We start from the raw sequence: 23,837 nt of genomic DNA, 5'->3' as shown, positions 1-23,837 counted from the left end.
GCATGTTCAAAGTATGTATGTACATGTATTCATTACATGTATACCCAATGTAAGTCTGTATATATGCATAATATATGTATGCACGTATTTACAATTGCAGCTGTAATCAAAATGAAGCGATGTCTCTATTACACGTGATTGATTACCATCATTGATGGTTGTCATCACGATTGCAGCAGTCATCAAAATTATGATTTGTAGTCATCATGATGACGAGTCATCGGTAAATGGTATCGATTACGTTATTGCCCAACTCTACTCTGGAACCACTCTTTGAATTTTCGAACGGCTCTACCTATAGTTATAAAGATAGTGTCTAAGTACAGTGCAGAGACTACTAACAAATATAAATAAACATTTTAAAATACTTCACTTATGCTTTCCATGACATTATTTAAAGCTATCATGTTATATTATTAAAAGTTAACTTATTATTTATCATTTTAAAAATTTAATAATCACTGTCATTTAAATACTATGCCATACATAAGAAAAAAAGTAATGAACGCATAAAATTATTTATATTCTAACTAATAATAATGTATGCACATTAGATTAAAGAAGGAAAGTGAGATTGGAGTAAGAAATGTAAATAAAATGTCTCTATCATGATTTAATAAATTAAAAGCTGTGAAGTCTTTCTTTTAAGTGCTTTATATTAATTCATGAGAGGATTTTAAAAGCAGTCGAAATTCATTCTAAAGCAAATGGGGTAATCGAAAGCAATAAAAAGATTATTCTAAAGCAAAGATTAAAAAAAGACGCTATTAATTCTTAATTCAACGTTATCTTTCTCATACTAATTTCAATAAAAATATATTCTCTTAAATCCTTTTATAACCGTCGGTTGAACAGTCGACCCAATTTTCGGATTGACGACTACTACGTAGCAATACTTCCGGATCAAGTATTGGGAGAAAGTTTGCCTTCTTGGAGAACTTATTTGATGGAGCTGACCCTCATTTGCGTTACATGGAGACCACGAGAACCTCCCACGGTTAGCCTAAGGCAGTGGTCGGCAACCTGTGGCTCGCGAGCCACAGGTGGCTCTTTTGATGCAAAGTTGCGGCTCTCCAGTTCCATACGAAAAAATTAATAAATTGTTACCAAAGCCCTTAAAAATAAGAAAAAATATTTTTAAGTACCCAATTTCTCAAGAGCTTTCTATTCTTATAATCGTTAATTACAAACCGCTACCCTCAGGCCTGTCGTTAAGCCCGGTTAGAGGAGTGTCTCATTCCGACTCGATTCCGAGTATTCACCCCGAAAAGCGGCAAGTCTGTTGTCTGTTTGAGCATGCCGTTACCGACACCATGAAAAGGCACAAAAGAAGGATGATGCCTGCGACTCTGATCACCCCGGAAATTTCTGTCAACTTGAAAAATCCAGGGTGCTTTAAAAGTATTTATCTAGAAATGCCTTTTTCTCACGTTTTCTCTTGCTCTTTCTAAGAATAAAGACAATATCTTTGTCCATGTCGTTAAGAAAGGGAAGGAAAGGGCTCAATGCACATACAGCTGTGGTTTTCTCTATATGACTGTCCAGTTTTTTTCACTCACCTCCCCAGTTACTTCACTGACCTGTCTTTAACTGTCCAGTACCAGTTTACAAGTACTTAGTTACTCAAAGCATATCTTATAAATTAATATTATTATTGAATGCAGGTATAAATTTTTTATGAATATTTACTATTTGCAGTCTTATTGTTTAAATATTAAGGTAAAATTAAATTTCATTAAATATGTTGTTATTTTCTTATTAAATTAATTCCTCAATTATTGCTTCAAAATTTAGGTATAAGACTTTTTTCAAAAAAGAAAAAAAATATTTTTTTTAAAAATATATATGGGTAAAAATTGATTTTTATGAAGTAGATAAAAAAATTTTAATCTCTTTTCCACTGTAAAATGATTAAAAGAAAGAAAAAAGAGCAATTAAAAATTTTTTACGTTATTTATATTCATTAGTAGGAGCTTGAGATGGAAACAGATAAATCATATTTGAATTCTAAATAAAGGAATTCTTTTTCCTTTTTTTAAATAATTATTTACTACACTTTTTAATTTCGTATTCAAAATAGTAATTTACTTTTAAATTTAATTTTTTCAGTTGAGATTATTTTTCACAGATCTTATTTAATTTAAATTTCAAAAATCAAATTCTATATTTGTTCGTAGCATTTGTTTTTATAATAAGTTCAAACTGCAATCCCTTATGAACAAAACTATACTAATGCTTATTTTATTAAAAATGTAATGTGTTTAAAAATAGAAAAGCTGCAGTTTTTTTTTTAAATAATTTTTTTTCTTTATCTTTTTTGTTACTATGTTGATGTATTTCGTATGGATTTAATGTTTTTTATTTATATTTTAGATTTAAGTTAACAATTTTCCATTTGTTTAAGTTAATTATTAGTAAAAAGAAACTTAATATTTTTGTAATTATGTAAAAACTCAATTCACAGTTTTGTATTAAAAGGCACGATAATAAAAAAAATAAATAAATAACAAAATTGTACTTTAACTACCTTAACTAGAAAAAAAAATTATTTTGCGATTTAAGGGTATTTTTTTTTTTAATATTTTAAAAAAAGACTTAAACATTCTTCGGTAAAGCATTATTTACAAATCATCAAATTTTAAAAATATTTATTTATGATTTATCACGCTGCAATGTTTGAATACATAGTTAAATTTTTTTTTAAAGTTTTATTTATTATTTACATAGTATTATTTTTATATAAAGAAATATTCGGATAAAAAATTTAGCATTTTACAAATTTAAGGCAAGAATGCGTGAAAAAATTTATCTGTGCTTCCAAAACTAGTTCATCCCCCCCCCCCCCATAAAAAAAGAAGTATTTCTGTATCCCCATTCAAGATTTTAGTCACAGCTCTTATATTAATAACAATGTAAATTATAAAATGAATAATAAAAATAAATAAAATTATTAAATGAAAATGAAAAATAAAATTTTAGTAATAAATAAGCATTAAAAATAATTATTCGCAAATCAAATTACTAAAATTAAATAATTACGCATATAATATTTGAAATGCATCAGAAAGAATCCTACTTAGATTAAGAGTTTAAAAAAAATGCAAGAGTCATAATTGATGTCTGATAATTTTTCAGTTTAATGTTTCAGTTTAATGAATAAATACTAATTTAATTTTCATCTACATTTTTTAAAGCATCTAATCAAACACATCTAATTAATGTGTATCACATGTTATTATCATGTAAAACATGATGTTATGAAAAGATCACCCTTAATATAAATTTTTATAAACCTTGTCAAAAATAAAGATAAAAATCTACTCCAGCGGATGTAGTAAATTAAAATTTAAAAGGAAAAAACAAGCATATAAATTTAAAAAATATCTAATGCAATATATTGATATAATCTTTATAATAATAGTAATAATAACAGGCCTTTTTAATTGCCAGGTGAATGTTGAAGTTTTTAATTTATAAAGTTATTTAATTTGGTAAAAAATCGTTAATCGCCTATTTACACTCGCCTTCCTCAACAGTGATTTGTTTGTTTTCGATTGTTAAAATTCCAACGTGTGACCTCTATCCGTTCGTTTTCGCATTCACTTGAAACAAAATTTCTTTAAATGCATATTAAGAGTGGTCATTCCGAATCACCTGCATATTATTAAATTTAGCAATCAAATACATTAATGTTGTAATTTTGCGTATAAAAGATATTTAAAATAGTAGAAGATCGTTACTTTCAGTGATTTTTATTAAATTAATTTTTCAAAAAATTTTAAGTTATTTGAGTTGGAAAGCTCGAGGCTCTATAAATTTAAAAAATTTTTACAATAAATATAAAGAGTATGTGACCATCATTTCTAGCACTTCATTGTAAATCGATTTAACGTTTACTTTGACAAAAAAATTTAAAATTTATTTAAATGTTTAATAATTAAGTGCTTAAAAATTGTTTTTAACAATAACAAGAATAGACGGTACATATTTCTTAAAAAAGGAAAATCTTGAAAAAATTCTGATATAATATTAAATTAATATAAACTATATAATATAAATGAATATTATTGCGGAATGGCTATGAAAAATTTAAAAAAATTATTATAAAATCTATCTGATAAGATTGTGTTTCGTAGCACATTCAAAAAAAAAAAAATCGCGTTTTCTGTTGAAAATTTGACAAGAATTAGTAAGAAAATTTACAATTTTCATCGAATTTTAATGACCTAAGTATTCTTATCTCCTTCCCCCCCCCCCCCAAAGAAGAAAAATAATTTTAAAAAAACTGAAAATTAAATGAAAACTAAATTTTAAAAAAAAATTATTGACGTATTGTAAAAATAAGGAATAAATATTATTCTGCATTCAAAACCGTTTTTTTAATTAAAAATCAAATATACATAAAAAAAAATACTATAGTATTAAATCAAAATTTTTAGTGGCTCTTTAAAAGCGGGAAATTTTGCAAAATTGTAACTTTTGGCTCTTTCATTTCAAAAGGTTGCCGACCCCTGGCCTAAGGGATTCTAACCCGTCTACCATTGAGGATATTTCACGTCAGCACTGTGGTCTGCGCAAGCCGGATGCGGAATTCGTATGGACCAGGGCTCGAGTCCCGTATCGAACCCGCTTCACCTCATTCGCTCTATCGCTTGAGCCGTAGCGGCTCAATCCTTTGTGTTTTCGAAATGAAAAAAAAAAAAAAAGGCCGCGGAGTATTTCGATTCAATTGAATAACCAGAGGCTTCGAAACAAAAGCGTAATCGACCTTGTTTCACCCAAAGTGTAATTTATAGGGCTTGTAGTGCACGCCATTTGTGTGAGATGGTTCACTTCGATTTGAGAAGTATTTCCAGTTAAATATCTTATTTTATGTGTGCTCTCTTTCAATCCATCGGTAAAATCTGCAATAAAAATGTAGGTGGTAGTATTATTGAATGCATATATTTTTCTTTCCAGGTTCGTCGTTTCTCTTGTGTCCAAGTGTGAGATAGAAAATGTGCCCCTACTGAAAGATAATCCTTATTCAACATTATTTGTAAACGGTGTCATGGAAATATCATTCATCATTTTGATTTTCCTTGCATTGAACAGGTGAGTTGTGTTTAATCCTATTTTTATGCATGCACCAAATCATTAGACACGCGCTCTCAAGATTTTATGTAAAATATTAATCATCACGTGATACTCTATACAGCTTTATTGTTTGCACTTGTTCACGTTAGTGTATTCAATGGGTTAAATGAGACCATATGTAATATAAATTAGACTTTTGAATACATTAAACGATATATTATATATATATTATACACACAAACACACACATATATATATATATATATATATATATATATATATATATATATATATATATATATATATATATTATATATATTTTATATATATATATATATATATATATATATATATATATATTTTATATATATATATATATATATATATATATATATATATATATATATATATATATATATATATATATATATATATATATATATATATATATATATATATATATATATATATATATATATATATATATATATATTTTATATATATATATATATATATATATATATATTTTATATATATATATATATATATATATATATATATATATATATATATATATATATATATATATATATATATATATATATATATATATATATATATATATATATATATACAGTGCACTCCCGATTATCCGGGTTAATCACCGGGTCAGGGAGCACGGAGAATCGAAAAACACGGATAATCCGAAAACTCTTTTAATTAGAGAAAAAAATCAATATCAGTACAAAAAATATAAAAATTACTGATATTTGCATGCTGTATAACATCAAACTAGGAATTTTCCTTTTAAAAATTTGTGTAATGCATCTTCGTCATATGTTTTACTCATGTTTTACGAACCGTAGTAATGTCACCGTAATCAAATCCTTCCATATAATCTAATAAAATTTCCATAGAGCAGCAGAAATAGAAATTGTATTTCCCTCATTCATTACATCTTCTGCATCAGTTACTATCATCACTATTTGATTTAACAACATAACGATGTCTTTATCTGTCAAATATTGCTCACAAATATCAAATATAATAGGCTTGTCAAATATAATAGGCTCACATGCATCACTTTGAAACCAATCTTCAAAATTTTCTTCGTCAAAGATTTCGAAACCTCAGATTTCTTTTGCTTGTTCGAGAATACTGTTATCGTATTTTTCTTGAACATCTGAAGAAGATTGCTCATCAAGCGATATTATCTTTCTCCAAGATCGTGATAAAGTAGACGATTTTACCTTTGACCATGCTGATGCTGCTGATATTCGATATACTTCAATCCACTAACAAATATTGCTTCCAAAAATTTGGTAGTGTTATAACTTCATGAATAAAACTTTTTTAATCTTTAAAATGTTTCTCTTTATATTTTTCGTGTGACTCCGGAATGAGCACGGATAATCCGCAAACCGGATAATCGAGAGTGTACTGTATATATATATATGCATAATATATATATATATATATATATATATATATATATATATATATATATATAGTCTAATTTAACAAATTGATACACGACCGTAAACAAGTGCAAAAAAGAGTCACGTAAAAACAACAAAGCTGTGTATAGAGTATCACCTGATACACAGAATCTTAAGAGCGCCTCTAATGATTTGGCCAGGAACTGTATATTAACGTAGTAATCTGGAGAATGTTGCTTTGATGAATTAACGAAATATTTATTATGTCCAATTCGTTATTAATTTATTCAATGTTTTACTGTCTGATGCGCTAAGGAAAAACATTAATGTAGGGAATACCGAGCAATGGCATTAAAAAGAAACTGAGCAAAGTGCATTTACAGGCAAAATTCATTAATTCTAAAAAAGATTACCGATTATTGTTCCCAAAATTTCCTACACTCTCCTAATCTATACTAATCAAATAAATATTAAAATACCGGAAAAAATTAAATAAATAAATATCAAATCAGATGTTGCATACATTTTGAGAATTTACCAATTTTTAATAATTGACCGGTGAAAGTCGATCCTTTTCGGTATTTTCACAGTCAACAAATAATTCATTTGAAAACTGAAATATCTTGAAAATATAGAGCCCATTTGTAATTTTTTTACTTCATTGAAATAAAAAATAAACTGCAACATTTTATCTTTAGGTTCATTCAGAATGGAAGGGATAAAAAAACGAACCTACTAATATTTGTGAAATGTGTTGGATTCCTTTTAAAAAAATGTCGTAACGAAGGACTAAAATTAACATATTTCGCTGCTACTTCCAATAAAGGCATTCTTCTTTATAAACTCTCAAAAACAAGGTCTTGATTGTAATGAAATGACCTATTCTAAATATATATTCCTTAAATATTGATAAATTTCTTTACTATATATTCATCACATATCATCTATTCTATTAAAAACGATCCTTAAGTATGTTTTGACCTCAAAATGAGTCGAGAAAATCTGAATTATCTTAAGTCAAAAATTGAATTATCTTAAGTCAAAATTCTTGATGGTTCCATCAAAATATTTTGATGGTTTCAGTGCGATTCATGATGGTCCAACATCATTGGATGGTCTCCTTTGGATGGTCCGTTATGCGCTCATAGTTTTTGATATGCCAACAAATTTCCATCATTCTCTGATGTAAAATGCCACTTTAATTCCACGAAGGTTCACCATCAAGAAAAGTTTGATTCCCACAATCCATGATGATGGTTCCAATGGTAATTATTGCCGGTTCTCAAGAATATACCATCAAAACTATTTGACTTTTTTTTTAAATGTTAGACCATCAAAAATCAGTCCGAATTTTACATTGGGGCTCATGATCCTTCCAACATTCTATGAAACTATGATGGAAATTTCTGATGGTACACCACATCAAGTTGTTATTTTGGACCATCATAAAGCAGTCCGAATTCCTACTTTGGGGAGATGGTTACTTATGTAGGTTACCATCAAAAAGTGTAATTATGGATGGTTACCATCAAGATTATGTTGGACCCTCAGTGGAAAACCATCAAAAATGTTGACTCGCGATATAAACGGGAACATTGAATCAAATTAATATTTTATTCTATTGTCTTTTTTACAGTATTGGCCTGAAGTTGACGCAGGGCACAACTCTGTCTGTTTGTGGTATATGCTGCATCTTTTCAGCTGTCATCAATCATCAAATCATTCAAATGCATCCAAGAGGTAACTTTTATAACGAATCAAGGAAAACATACGTTTGATTTAAAACATGCCGTTTAATAGTACCTTCGGGAGATGAGTGCCATTTTAAGTATCAGCCATTCTCTGAATACATCTTTGAAAAGATTCATGATTTTCTTCTGCCAAAAATAAAATGATTCATATCTAATTTTTCTTGAGAAATTTTTTTTTCTGTAAAAAATAAAATATTAATGATTAGGATCCATCTTGTTTTTAAGAATTAAACAGCTTCAAATCTTCAAACTTCTACCAGCATAACTTTTTAATTTAAAAAAATAAACGACTCACCTAAACTTGTTAATTCTATATTTTATAATTTTATAGCCGTCGTTGAGCAGCCATTTTTTTGGGGTTTATGACTGCTAATGTTCAACTCCGTTACATTGTTATTTTGAACCCAATCTCGAAGACAAGGGAACTCCTAGATCAAGTATTAAAAGAAATTTGCGCTCATGGAGGATTTTTGATGGAACTAACCCGCATTTGCGTTACATGGTGAGGAAGACCACGAGAACCTCCACGGTCAGCCTGGCGGCAAGGGGACTCTAACTCATGATCCGTCTACCACTGAGGATACGTCACGTCAGCCCTGTGGTGGGTGCAAACCGGAATTCGTATCGACCCGCCATCGGTGGGATTCGAACCCAGTTCACCTCACTGGAAGGCTCTATCCCCTGTGCCGTTAACTCTTATTGAATCAATGTTGTCAAGAAATTTCAATTTATTTCAAATCGATCTGATATCATACGCGATTTAAAAATGAAACCCACTTATAAATCAAAAAATCTATTTAAATCATGGCCATACTTGCCTCACCACCAGACAAACACATATGGTTTGTTTATACTTCTAATGCGGATTAATAACAGAGCAGAAGTTAATATTAAAATGGGTAGAGAAAACAAATCAGTCTAATTTATTCCATGTGAACACCCTCTCTGAAATTAAAATATGCGGAACAAAAATTTACTTTTGAAAAAAGGTGTTATGATATGTCACAGAGGATTCGATTTGATTGAAATCTGTATACAGTCAATAGCAGTTAAAAATATTTTGACTACTCTTTGTTGCAGCGGTGGCAGATAGAGGATTGCACCATTTCGCCCCATTGTTTGGAATGCTTGGCAAATCTATAGCCAATGCATGTGGAATACTGCTATGGCTTCATGTTGTTAAGACCTTCCCTACCGGTGTCAGGTAATAAATTCTAATTTAATTTCAACATAGTTAAATAAAACTTTTAAATGTTTTTTTTTTAACATCAGTGGAAATATTGAGTGTCGGATATCATATCATACTGATCATAACAATATTATATATATATAATTTGTAATTTTCCTTTGTTTTATCTTCATTTTGATCTTATTTTATGAGTTCTATTTACTTGCAGCTTATGCGCAATAAATGAAACTTATTGTTTTTCTTAATTTTCTTCGCGCTTATTTAATATGTTATATATATACAGGGTGTCTCAGTTAAGCGCTTCAGAACTTCTAAGAGGGGTAGGGGGCATCCTGACGACTCGAAATCATATAGCAATGTGGGGTCGGAAATGCTTTCCTGAAGCGGTGACGTACACAAAAGCAATTTAAAGAAAAGAGACCGTAAGTGAAAAATCACTATAATAATACATTGAAAAAATTATATGGTACATGGGCCAAAGTAAGTGTTCGAAGTTTCTGCCACCGGCTACAATGTACACCTCACATCTCCGGCGCCTGGACATTCGAACATTCTGCAATACTCCAGGCATATCTCGCAGGCAGCTACTGCGATTCTTGCAAGCAGCATTATCAACAGGGGTGTCATAAACCAGTGTTTTCATATGACTCCAGAAATCAAGACATGATAGGTCGGGTGACCGATATATTTTTTATATCGGTCGGTATATTCGGGCCACATAATTTTTTCGATGTATTATTATAGCGATTTTTCACTTACGGTCTCTTTTCTTTATGGTGCTTCTGTGTTCGTCACCGCTTCAGAAAAGCAATTACGACCCCACATTGCTATATAATTCCGAGTCGTCAGGATGCCCCCTACCCCTCTTAGAAGTTCTGAAACGCTTAACTGAGGCACCCTGTATATATATATATATATATATATATATATATATATATATATATATATATATATATATATATATATAATAATATTGTCGGAGGATATAATATGAAGTGTCATTTAAGCAACAAACAGATTTTAGAAATGGGTGGGTTCTCCAACTTGTTTTCGAAGACGATTGTTCCCCCCCCACCGTCTCCAACGCTTCCCTTTAAACAATTTACTGTTACATTGAATACCCAAGTTAATTTTTTAATGGTTTTCCATTGATGGACCAACTTAATCTTGATGGTAACCATAAACATCATGAACCATTATATTTTTTGATGGTAACCAACATAAGTGACCCCAAAGTAGGAATTCGGGCTGATTTATGATGGTCCAACATAAGAATAACAACTTGGTTTTGATGGTTTGCTCATGTTAAATCATCAGAAATTCTTAGAAATCCAATGTTGGAACGATCATGAACAACCATCACCCCAATGTAGGAATTCGAACTGATTTATAATGGGCCAATGTAAAAAAAACAAATTGTTTTGATGGTATATTCCTGAGAACCAACAAGAATTAAACCATCATGGAAATGTATAGTTGGAACCATCATGGATTATTGGTCCATGAGAATCAAACTGCTCTTGATGGTTAACCATCATAGTATTGAAGAAGCATTTTTCATGATGGAATGATGGAAGTTTTCTGGCATATAAAAAACCATGAATGAAAAATGTTAGATGATGGGAACCATCGTGTATCACACTGAAACCAACTTAAACCATCAAAAATTTTGTCCTGGCTAGGGTCTTAACTAAGAAAGTTTCATATCAAAATTTAATTTAAGTCACAAGGCTTATACACCGAAGAGCCATTACATTATGAACACCCTCCATCTATAACAATGGGTTCGCCCAGGTTTTCATGGTTTCTCGCCCAGAAACAATGTTTTCATGGGGCACATTAAGACCCATAATCCTCATAGAACAATCCCTGACGTCTGTAAGCTACCTGAACATAGTTGCAGACCAGGTTCACCCATTCATGGGAGCAGTTTTTCCTGCGGGGGATGGTGTTTACCAACAGGATAATGCACCATGTCATAAGAGTCGAATCGTCATGGATTGGTTCGAAGAACATTCCAGTGACTTTCAAGTCATGTCTTGGCCCCCAAATTTACCTGACCTTAATCCAATAGAGCATTTGTGGTCTTACTTGGAAAACAAAATTCGTGCTGCCACGCTACCCCCTCGCAATGTGAGGGAATTGCAGGACTAGTTGGTGAGCTCTTGGTACCAGATACCTCACCTTGTAGAATCAATGCCACGGTGGGTGCTAGCAGTTTTGAGGGCTAAAGGTGGTCCTACATGTTGTTAGCAGGGTGATTATAATGTAATAGCTCTTCGGTGTATATTTTATAGAAATGTCTTGTTGAAAAAATATAATGAATGTAGGGAACTTAAATACTAAAGCATAATTTTTGAAGCTTTAAATCCGTTTTGATACGGAAACTCCATAGCATAATAAAGCCCTTGTGGTGATGTTAAGTGCTTAAAAAAAATTGTCATTTCACTAAGAAAAATCTTAAGTAAAAAGTTCGCAACTTCTTTAATTTTAATGAAGCAATAATATGAATTCTATTTGGTTTCTAGTGTCAACTATTACTTAAGTCTAAAAAAATACAATTCTATGATTAAAAATCCAAATAGGTGTAATCGACAATGTCAACCTTCATCTATGAAAACATACCACACCATAGAATCGAGTTAACATACTTAGTGAATTCGAATTGTATTTTTGTAGTGGTATAGACACAATACAGTACTCCTCCACCAGAATTCAATCTGTGATAGAATTCGGTAAACGGATACCACTAGTTGATCCATTGTTGTGTTGTGAGAAGCCGGAAGAGCTGTATTAAGATCACCGTACTTTTTGAGTGCTGGACGTGAGAGCTGTATTAAGTATGAAGCACGGTCGTGGTCACTCCTGTGTTGCCTTTTTGCAGTCGAGTGTATACGTTGTACTTTGTGTGTGATCGAAACTGAGAAGCAACAGCGTGAGGATGTCACAAGTAGGAAGTCAACTATTCATCTAAGTAAGCGTGTTCAAATCATAATGGGTGTTTCTGTCAAGGCAGGGTTGTTCACAGCACGTCCAAAGGAGACATGTGGGGACAGTGTCAACCGTCATCTATGAAAAGGTACCCCACCATGCCTTATATGCTTAGAATTATATTTTTGTCGTGGTAGACACACTTCAGTTGCTAATATTATAGTTCCTAATATCTAACTTTGTCAGAGATTATAAAAAAAAAAAAAACCCGGACTATGAAGCTTGAATTTTGTATAATTTTTTATTTTTTTTTCAAATACCACATTTGTCTTTTTATTAGGGGATTAGGCTTAGGATCTTGTATGTTATGCAGCAAAATAGCATCTCTTTTTGTTCCTCATCTCTCAGAAATGGTAAGTTCAAACAAATTGTTTAACTTATTAATTGACGTTACTTTTGAGAGAGTGGCACGATGAACGACATCGTTTTGTTGCTTGATTCTTTTAGTTAAAAATATCTACTTTATGAAGAAGAGATGTTTAAATGCTGTGATTGTACCATTCGTTAGTATGTATATCTAAGCTAATCTCTTCTGCAACCATTTTTAAAACCTGTAGCGGCATATTCGGCAACTTATAATGTCCTGTCGGGGATGCCCATATTTATTTAGCGTACTATCAGAAAACAATTGCTGACTTATTACACATAAAAAAAAAAGTGCGCTATCTAAAAAAGTACGCTAAGTCCAAAAAGCTTCGAAATATTTCTTAGTCAAAAAAACCTCAAAATATTACAAAGTTCAAAAACCTTCTGAATTTTTCTATGTACATTCAGTCTAAAAATATTTCAAAGACCAAAAAGCTTCAAAATATTTCTAAGTAAAAAAAACATCAAAATATTTCAAAGTTCAATAATCTTCTGAATTTTTCAAAGTTCAAGCACTTCAACATTTCCTAAGTACAAGCACCTTCAATATATTTCTAAGTGCGAAAACCTTCTGAATTTTTCTACGTACATTCAGTCTGAAAAAATTTCAAAGCCCAAAAAACATCAGCATATTTCAAAGTACAAACACCTTCTGATTTTTTTCAAAGTTCGATCACCTCCGATTTCTCAGAGTACTAGGAACTTCAAATTATTTCTGATTGCAAACACTTTCTGAATTTTTCAAAGTTCAATCGCCTCCAATTTTTGCATGTACTAGCAACTTCAAAACATTTCTAAGTGCGAAAACCTTCTGAATTTTTCTACGTATATTCAGTCTGAAAAAATTTCAAAGCCCAAAAAACATCAGCATATTTCAAAGTACAAACACCTTCTGATTTTTTTCAAAGTTCGATCACCTCCGATTTCTCAGAGTACTAGCAACTTCAAATTATTTCTGATTGCAAACACTTTCTGAATTCTTCAAAGTTCAATCGCCTCCAATTTTTGCATGTACTAGCAACTTCAAAACATATCTATGTGCAAATGCCTTCTGAATTTTTCTAAGTACATTCAGTCTGAAAATATTTCTAATTTAAACTTGAAATATTTTTAAAGTTGAAATAGCTTCAAAAACTTACGAGGTACCAACACCACACATTTAATGAACACGTTTCGCGTAGACACACCGGCTCTTTTATAACCACCAGATTCGAACTCGCCACCTGGAGATCTCCAACCAAGTCTCACGTCTTAACCGACTGCGCTACCGAAGCGGCAGAAGTTTTGAGAGTGTAGTGCATCACTCCTGTTTTTAAATATATTTAAGAAAAATTGCACTCTATTTCAAACTGACCTCAATTAACATTTGACTAAAGGTTAAAGAGGAACATTGTTGAAGCTTAAATATCCATATAGTTTAAAATCGTTAGAAATGATCCAAAAACAAGGAAGTTGGGTTCCAGACGAATTGAAATCAAGAGAACGTCGATTTCGCATGAAAACTGATTTTGCTATTTTTTTAATGCATTTTTTTTATAACCGTCGTTGAACAGTCGACCCAATTTTATGGACTACTCAACTTTAACTCCGTAGCCTTGTCATTTTGAACCTAATCCAGAAGACAAGGAAACTCCTGGATGGAGCACTGGAACAAATATGCCTTCGTGGAGGACTTTTTGGTGGAACTAACCCACATTTGCATTACATGGAGAGGAAGAGCACGAGAACTTCCCACGGTTAACCTGACGGTACAGGGACCCATGATCCGTCACCCACGGAGGATATTTTTCGTCAGCACAGTGGTAGGTGCACGCCGGATGCGGAATTCGTATCGACTGGGATTCGAACCAGGTTCGCCGCATTGAAAGGCAAATGCTCTATCCGCTGAGCCATCGCGGCTCTGGTTTTGCTATTTAGAAACACTTCAATGGAAAGTCTTACAACACCCGCTGTATTCGCCAGATCTTGCCCCTTCAGATTATCACCTATTCCGGTCGATGGCACGTGGTCTGTCTGAGCAGAATTTGACATCATTTGAGGAAACCAAGGAATGATTTGTGGATATACCTTGAAAGACGACGTGGCTACTAGAAAGATGGGAAAAAGTTGTGTTTAGTTATACTTTGAATCAACGATAATGTACTCATTTTTCACAATAAATTGCTAATTTTTGATAGAAAACGGATTATTTGCACTCGCAATATATTTATATTGAAGATTAATAGCTCGAATTAAAAATAATTCCAATAGCAAATTTTCTTTTTTTAAAAAAAATATATGTAAAATGTAACGCGTATTAAAAAACTAAACTTATAAATATTCACCCGTAAATGTTGGAGTTATGACTGTTGGAAATAAATTGGTTCTTTTCACAAGAATCCCTGGGTTCTAAATATAGTCACTGGGTCCTCAATGAGTCCAAGTAATAATGATCATTGTCTACGGTAAGAACTCCCCTCGCCACGAAGTCTGTTACTATGGAAACAAGAGTAGCGTGCTTCAGGTAGAGTAGATTCTCTTTAACGCGATACTAGACTAACACGATAGGCGAAGAAAAAGATTCCTTTTGTTTCACCGACTCGAACCAAAACCTGTTCAAACCATTGACCCCTACTTGAAATAGTTATACTTCGTTACCATAGTCACTGCCACGTCTCCAGACGAAAGGCTAAGGGAGTCATTACTTTCGACAAACTATACTCAGTTTCCAAAGAAGCAGAGAAAAAAAGCAATATTGGTTTTCTATACAGTATATCTTCGAATTAAACTGAAAATAGGGAAAAAAAATTCTTATGATTTATAACTAAAACCTTTTTCACCTATATACAATTCGATTATAATTCATCCAACATACATTATAATTTTTTCAGCTTCTGTAATGTCTTGTAGCTAAATATCATTTAAAATTCGAAAATTTTCGTATGTATAAAACTGTATATATATATATTGACCAACACTAACATTGACCCATATCATAACTGGACCACGAATTATGTTTGTTGAGAAATCCCGGATCTGAAGCTTGTAATACTTCCTTGTGTAATCACCATATATGGCAGTACTTTTACTTTCGTTACTTGTACCGCCGGTACAAGTAAAAAGTACGTACTTTTACTTGTACTTCGTTACTTTTTAAATTTAGTACTTTTACTTGTACTTTCGTTACTTTTTTAGGGAAAAAGTAAAAGTATTTGTAACGGAAATATCGAATGAAATCGTTACTTTTTTCTAAAACTCGGTAAGCTTCCTAAAAAAACAAAAAATTAAATTTAAAAAAAATGCTTATTTTTTTTATTTATAAAATTAATGTGCAATATATATGCATTCACAGCTAACTTCGTGTTTAAATACCTTCTGTTTCAACTTATACTGCACATTCAATTATTTTTTACTAGCTCAAAGATCACAAAGCTGTCTGAAACCCCGTGTTTGCTTTGTTTATGTTTGTGCTTTTAAAACGCGTTTCTAAAGAGTAAAACAATTTTAAATCAATGGTAATTTGAATAAATAAAAATAATAAATTAAAAATTAAAATTAATTGATAAAATTTCTTTTTCGTGCAAATTCATGAAAAGTTTGATATTAAAATTATGTTTAATTTTAAAATTATATTATACGATTATATTATAAAATTATATTATAATATTCTTCCGAATTTAAAAATAAATTAATATCCATTACTTTCAAAATTAAAAATGATTAAATAAATAGCAACAATTTTGCAAAAACATTAAAGAACTTAAGAATATTATTCAATAAAATTTTAGGTTACTTTGAATCGATTACCTAGAAATGTACTTTTAAATCGTTACTTTTTTTGTTTAGTACTTGTACTTTTACTTGTACTTTTTACTCGTTACTTTTTAAAATAAGAACTTTTTACTTTTTACTCGTTACTTTTTTTAAAAATACTTGTACTTTTACTCGTTACTTTTCAAAAGTAACGTTGCCATATATGGTAATCACATAAAATTGCTAATCTCAAATTAATAATGTCATGAGATCTGTAAGATTGTTTTTAAAAACTTCCTTATAAAATTTCCCACGAAATATGCATGCGTCACCATGTAACCTCACTTCTATCTCATAATAAAGCTGTTGATCTTTCTATCACTGAAAGTCAACAATATTACCGGGCCCTACCAGAGGAAATAATTATGGGGCCCTATAGGTTACAATGTATGCATATCTATATGATAGTGCGTTAAAATGAGGAAATTCGAAGTCAATATTCTGTATCACAAGATGGTCCTATATCTCCCTTAATTATTGACCTATAGTATTCAAATTGGACTATGTATTATATTACCGGATACTAGTTTACCCCACCAGAGGAAATAATTATAAGCTTAATAGGGGACTCACAATGTGACCCTATAGTGTATCTATCATGTATATATGCAATAGCGTTAAAATGAGGAAATTCGCAGTCAATATTCTGTATTACAATATGGTCCTATATCTCCCCTTATTATTGACCCATAATATTGAAATTGGTAAACTTATTATAATATTGCAGGGTACAAGTGTATCCAACCAGAGCTTAGAGTTTAACAAAGCTTTTCTAGTAAATAAAGAATATATAAATTTCTACGACTAATAATGGAATTTGAAATAGTTTTGCTTCCCGACTCTGACATAGTCGGTAATCTGACATAGTTTACTCGGCTTTTTCTCTAACCCAGATGGTATGAATTGAGATGTATGAAGTGTTTTGTTGAAATTTGCAGGGACTCGCAGTGTCGTTAAGATACGGTTCCCAGCAGATCACTCAAGTCAAGCATCACTGGCTGTGGGTGGGTGACCACTTGGATCAGTCTGCGTAGGGACCGAGGGTGTGGGGTATGGGTCCTCGTTAACCTGTTCTACCGTAGAGTGCTCTCGACTTCGCGTGCAGGTCGTCGGGCTACCGAAGTGGAGGTGCCTTCCTTTCTGCAGAGCATCAAAATTGTGATGACACATCTTCATATCATCCTCATGGATGTTTCCCAGATTGTCGCCAATTGCCCATTGTGCAGCTCTAGTGCGACGTAAATGAACTACAACTTATGTTTTAAACTTGAACTATCTATCTTCACATCGGGACTCGAACCTACTCTCTTTTAATCGGTGCTTGAACTCACTATCACTTGATAAATTTTTGTTGTTGTTGTTAATTTACGTCGCACTAGAGCTGCACAATGGGCTATTGGCGACGGTCTGGGAAACATCCCTGAGGATGATCCGAAGACATGCCATCACAATTTTGATCCTCTGCGGAGGGGATGGCACCCCCGCTTCGGTAGCCCGACGACCTGCGGGTGAAGTCGAGCGCTTTACGGTAGAACAGTTTAACGAGGACCAATAACGCACACTCTCGGTCCCTACTCAGACTGATCCAAGTGGTCACCCACCCACAGCCAGTGATGCTTGACTTGAGTGATCTGCTGGGAACCGTATCTTAACGACACTGCGAGTCCCTGCAAATTTCAACAAAACACTTCATACATCTCAATTCATACCATCTGGGTTAGAGAAAAAGCCGAGTAAACTATGTCAGATTACCGACTATGTCAGAGTCGGGAAGCAAAACTATTTCAAATTCCATTATTAGTCGTAGAAATTTATATATTCTTTATTTACTAGAAAAGCTTTGTTAAACTCTAAGCTCTGGTTGGATACACTTGTACCCTGCAATATTATAATAAGTTTACCAATTTCAATATTATGGGAACCCAGTATCTTTACATCGGTAGTCACTCTCCTTTAATCGATGCTCTAACCCACAAGGTGTTACCATAAAACTGAATAATTTAAAATCAACGGTAATTGGAAAAAAAATTTCAAATTTTGTACTGAAAATCAAACTTAATGGAGAAATCGTAATAATTCGCTAAGAAGAAAAGTAAAAAATTCCAATATTGTTATTGATTTCAAAGATAAAAGGAAAGAAAGAAAAAGAATAATTAGTACAGTGTTTAAAAAGTTTTCCTTTTTGAGAATATACATTATGCTATACATTTGTTAAAATTAAACATGTAATTAACAATAAAAATATATATAAATGCATATTTAAATCTGTTAACACTCTGAAAGAAACGAAACGCATTCTTGAAAATAGTTATTTTATTTTATATCCGTCGTTGAACAGCCTAACCAGTTTTGTAAGACCGATGTATGTCGGCTAAAAAAAGTTTGTTCATCTTCTGAGAAGGATTTTAATTCAAAATGTTAGTAAAGTAAATCCCCCTAAAAATGAAATAATGTTTTTGAACAATGTCAAACAAATTGAGTTGATTGAAGGCATTCATTACAGGAATCACATTTTCCGTTTATTCGTGGGAAATCGAACGGTATTCAATTCCCAGAACATAACTTTATAGTTTGTCTAAAGTAAGAACTCCCCTAGACATTCGTCTGGAGCCGTGGCGGTGAGTATGATAACGATACATTATTATTTCAATTAGGGGTGTGAGGTCACTGTGTAGGCTCGGGTCGGCGAGCGTTCTTCGGTCTTAGCCCTAGAGTGGTAGGTAGGTACTTTATTTACGTTGCACTAGATCTGCCCAATGGGCTATTGGCGACGGTCTGGGAAACATCCCTGAGGATGATCCGAAGACATGCCATCATAATTTAGATCCTCTGCAGAGGAGAGGGGATGGCTCCTCTGCTTTAGTAGCCCGACGACCTGCGGGTGAAGTCGGGCACTTTACGGCAGAACAGTTTAACGAGGACCGATGCCGTGCACCCTTGGACCCTACGCAGGGTTATCAAAAGGTGACCCACCTGCTTACTGACAGCAGCCAGTGATGCTTGACTTCGGTGTTCTACTTGGGTACCGTGTCTTTACGATTAGTCCAAGGCGGGACTAGTCCTAGACCTAGAGTGAAGAGAAGCTACTGTCCCTGAAATGTGCTCTTCTTGTTTCCACAGCAAAAGATCGCCTCAGACTTAGTTGCAGGGGGAGTTCTTACCGTAGAGAAACTATACATACTTTTTAAATGTAAATAGGAAATGAAACTACCCTGGCAGCAAAATAACTTGGGCCCATATTCATGAATCTTGGCTCAATAAGGGTTCAAAGGGCTTTTATTTTCCGATATAGAATCGCCCGATTCTTCCGATATTTTACAACCAATATTAGTCCCATATGGAATTGTCAGATTCACACACCCGATGTTTTATATCCATTATTTAGCCAATGTAGGTTCTAAATTTGCCAGCCATTCTAGGACCAATATTGGTCACGCGGTGCGCTTGTTCTTATAGGACTTAAATTGAGCCAATTTTGAACCCAACCTTGGGCCAAGGTAAAATTGTTGCTAGGATAACCTTATTTTAATGAATATATTTAAATATCATGAAATGTTGCATTATATGATTGAACAACATTTTTGTCTTTCAGAAAACGCACTCCCAGTTCATTGTTTTGGCCTTCAGCGGTGCCCTGTGCATAGCAGGGGGTCTTCTCACCTACACACTGCTTCCCGATTGCACGAATCGTCCTCTAGCCACCATCGCCGAAGAAGTCGAGATCGGCAGGACGAAGATCATCAACGACAGCGATTTACAGGATGAGGAGGAGGCAGGATGCGTGTTGGCCATCCAAGATGAAACCATCTGCAGGCGGATTTCCAATTTATTCTACAAAAAGCCCCCCTTCTTGCCGAAGACCCTCGATGATGAGGGCAGGGGAGACATTTTCGAACCCGTCACCGGTTTCATTTTTAAATGGGACGCAGACTGTCCAGTCAAGATCAATGACTTAGAAAAGAAACATTCCGCTTTCTGGAACAATAATGAAACATTCGAAAAGAAAATGAACAACACGTTAAATATGTTGTATAATATAAGTGAGGATAATGTTGAATTCCAGAATAATACGCCCAGTGATTCATCTCTTTAGTCTGAAGAAGAATTCTACCAACAGTGTAAATTGGAATCATTTTACAGAATCCTTTCTCCAAGAGTTGAAACTCTTATGTTGACATGATTCTTTTTTTTAATAAAATTTATCTTTTTCTTAGTAACCACAAACTATTTTGAGTTGATCAGGGTGCGTAGCCAAATCTTTGAATCCAAAATAAGCACTTTTTAAAAAATTTTCAAGCACTCAAAATATTCATATCGAATCAATTGAAAAACAAAAACTTTTTATGAACAGTTTTAGCCTTAAAAAAACCCCAAAAGGAAACGGACGTAAATCGAAACAATCAGTACTTTCCCACATCACAGAGTGAATTCAACTTAACTCTGAACAAAAGTACCCTTACCCCCAATATCAAAAAAGTGTTAAAAGTAAAATAAAATAAACAAGAATAAAATTAAAATAAATTAAAAAGAAAAACATTTAAAAAGGATCTGACTATCCGAATTGGAGCACTCAGGTTTCAGTTTCGAGTGTGCGCGCATGCGCAAGTCATAACGTGGGTACGACATGAAGTCCGTGTGAATGATTACGTAGCAAACACCGCATTTTTCGTGAAATGCAGGGGATCCGCCAGATATCACTGAAGGAAAAAAAAATTATTCGTGGAAAAAAAGCACTTTTTAAAAACGCCAGCTTAAAAAAGCACCTTTAAAAGCTTTTAAAAATGAAATCCCTCAAAAAGCACCTTTAAGTACTTTTTACAAACGCTACGCACCCTGTTGATTTTCAAAATTCCATTCAGTGATTGTTTTGATATAAAGCTAAAAATACTGCACGATTATTTAAGCGAATTTAAGAAGACGCCATAACACGAAAGAAAACTTTCATCGCAAATTCTCTTAATCCTTCATTTAATTATTAAACGAAAGAAAAATTTCAATGGCTGAAAAAAGAATACTTCAAAATAATAGAATGCAAACAAATCATCAGAAGAGAACTTCTTAGTTGTGTCATCCTAAGTTGACATCTCATCATTTGCATATTTTAAAATGTTCTTTTCAGTATTTGAAACTTCCATGGCTTACTCTAGGTTTGTCTGAACTCACTTTAAATAAAGGAGAATTTGGGAGACTTAATTTTCTTTCACGGTATGGCGTCCTCTTAAGAAAGGGAATAATGAGTCAAAATGCATACACAAAATAAAATTGCTGTTTAAATACTTTTGACATTAGCGCTGTTGTATTGCATATATTAATTTCTAAGTTCATATTGAATAGAGGCCAGTTTTGTTTAGCTTCAAAAACTTAATTAAAGTTTATATTATCTTATTCTCCAAAACTCAAATTTTTTTTCAAAATCTTGCTGTTGTTACTTTACGTCGCACTAGAGCTGCACAATGGGCTATTGGCGACGGTCTGGGAAACATCCCGGACGATGATCCGAAGATATGCCATCACAAGTTTGATCCTCTGCGGAAGGGATGGCACCCCCGCTTCGGTAGCCCGACGACCTACTCGCGAAGTCGAGCACTTTACGGTACCACAGTTTAACGAGGACCAATACCGCACACCCTCGGTCCCTACGCAGACTGATCCAAGTGGTCACCCACCCGCACACTGTCCACAGCCAGTGATGCTTGACTTCGGTGATCTGCTGGGAACCGTGTCTTAACGATCAGTCCACTGCGGGACTTCAAAATCTTGCATCTCTACTTTTATCATAACTTAACAAAAACATGAAAAAAAAATCTTATATTAAAAATCAAAACAGAAATCACAAAAAAATAGTTTGTCCAAAGTAAGAACTCCCCTAGTCGTTCGTCTGAACCCCTGACGGAGACTATGGTAACGAGGCATAACTATTTTAAGTAGGTTTTGGCTCATGTCGGCGAGAAAGGGAATCTATCTTCACTCTACTGTGAAGAGATCGACCCTCCCTGAAATGCGCTATTCATGTTTCCATAGCAGCAGACTGCCTCAGACATAGTGGCGGGTGTTCTTACCATAGACAAACTATATTTACTCAAATGCTCATTTTAATAGACACTATTGTGACCGAAATGACTGGTAATAAGGAATAATTATTTGATCATCCATATTAGATTGTCCAAAAATTAACTGAAATAGGCATTTTGCTCCTGAAAAGAAATTATCACTCTCAGATGAAAACAAAACTTTTCTTTACGTGCACACAGCAAAAGACGTTGTTCTAGAGTTGCATTAATTTTTATGTCACCTTGGCGATGATTTCAATCTCCACTGACACAACGTAATTAAAATATTAGTGGCATAATTCACATTAAAAATAAAAATTCACCTAGTTGCTCTTACAGATCCAAGTATAATAAGTTGCTTTCAAAAATCTCTTTTATAGGATTAAAAGAGAAGATCAAAGCACACTTGATTATTTCAGAAGCTTGTAAATTTTTATTCAGTAAACTTAATTCGTGCAGCTCTAGTACATAATGCAAATAAAGTAAGCAATTTGTGATTAAGGGACTATTCTTACTGTGTGCTAAGAGGGAAGAACACGATTGGTGAAACAGATTTAAAACAATCCAATCAGGTTCGTCTCCGAATTAGCATGCAAAAAAATGGCACATCAACTGTGAAAGTAACGCTGCCCTATGTATTTGAATTTCAAAAACAATAAAAAGAACTTTCATGGGGCATGAGCACACCTTCGATTGTTTCGTTGCATATCGGCTACATTTTAGATTTTCAAATTCATGACTCATTCCAAGAATGACTTAACGAAGTTGCTATTTTCTCCCACAAAAACGCAACCATAAATTTAAATAAGCATCATAATAACATTCATTGAAATGATAGGTATAACTGTTATACTCTTCATATTTATAGATTTTAAATTTAAAAAAAAAAAGTAAAGAAAGAGTTGAAGGAATAAAATGGCTAAAAAAAAAATACAAAAGCAAATAATTTTTTTCTGCAGAATTACATTCTAAAGATACTTTTCTTGTTCATCAGAATGGGAAAAAATACTCCAGATTTTTCTGTTCTCATTCCGGAATAAAAAAAATTCACCAATGACTGACTTGTTTCAGCTAGAATTTTAAATTGATAAAATAAAAAATAATAATAAAAATTCTGAAAATCCAGAAGTTTAAAAGATAATTTGCTCTAGAAATGATATTTTTTTTCTTTCATTCTTTAAAA

At 32.8% G+C, this 23,837-nt stretch overlaps 1 protein-coding gene across 1 annotated transcript in view; it reads left to right on the top strand.

Moving 5' to 3' along the window:
• The window catches only part of LOC107457415 (organic anion transporter 3), a 33,897-nt gene extending 13,076 nt beyond the window's left edge, over nucleotides 1–20,821 (top strand). The window contains exons 5-9 of the mRNA XM_016075574.4: nucleotides 4,960–5,094; nucleotides 8,152–8,255; nucleotides 9,347–9,470; nucleotides 12,727–12,799; nucleotides 20,197–20,821. Of these exons, the coding sequence (XP_015931060.1) occupies nucleotides 4,960–5,094; nucleotides 8,152–8,255; nucleotides 9,347–9,470; nucleotides 12,727–12,799; nucleotides 20,197–20,697 (937 nt within the window). The 3' untranslated portion in view covers nucleotides 20,698–20,821. The remainder of the gene's footprint in view (nucleotides 1–4,959; nucleotides 5,095–8,151; nucleotides 8,256–9,346; nucleotides 9,471–12,726; nucleotides 12,800–20,196) is intronic.
• The last annotated feature ends 3,016 nt before the right edge of the window (nucleotides 20,822–23,837 follow it).

The sequence above is a fragment of the Parasteatoda tepidariorum genome, chromosome 3 (assembly GCF_982258835.1).
Source record: "Parasteatoda tepidariorum strain Cologne lab strain chromosome 3, Ptep-v5.0, whole genome shotgun sequence".
NCBI classification, from domain to species: Eukaryota; Metazoa; Arthropoda; class Arachnida; order Araneae; family Theridiidae; genus Parasteatoda; species Parasteatoda tepidariorum.
Note: the sequence above shows the minus strand (reverse complement) of the source record. Positions and strands in the feature narration are given on the sequence as shown.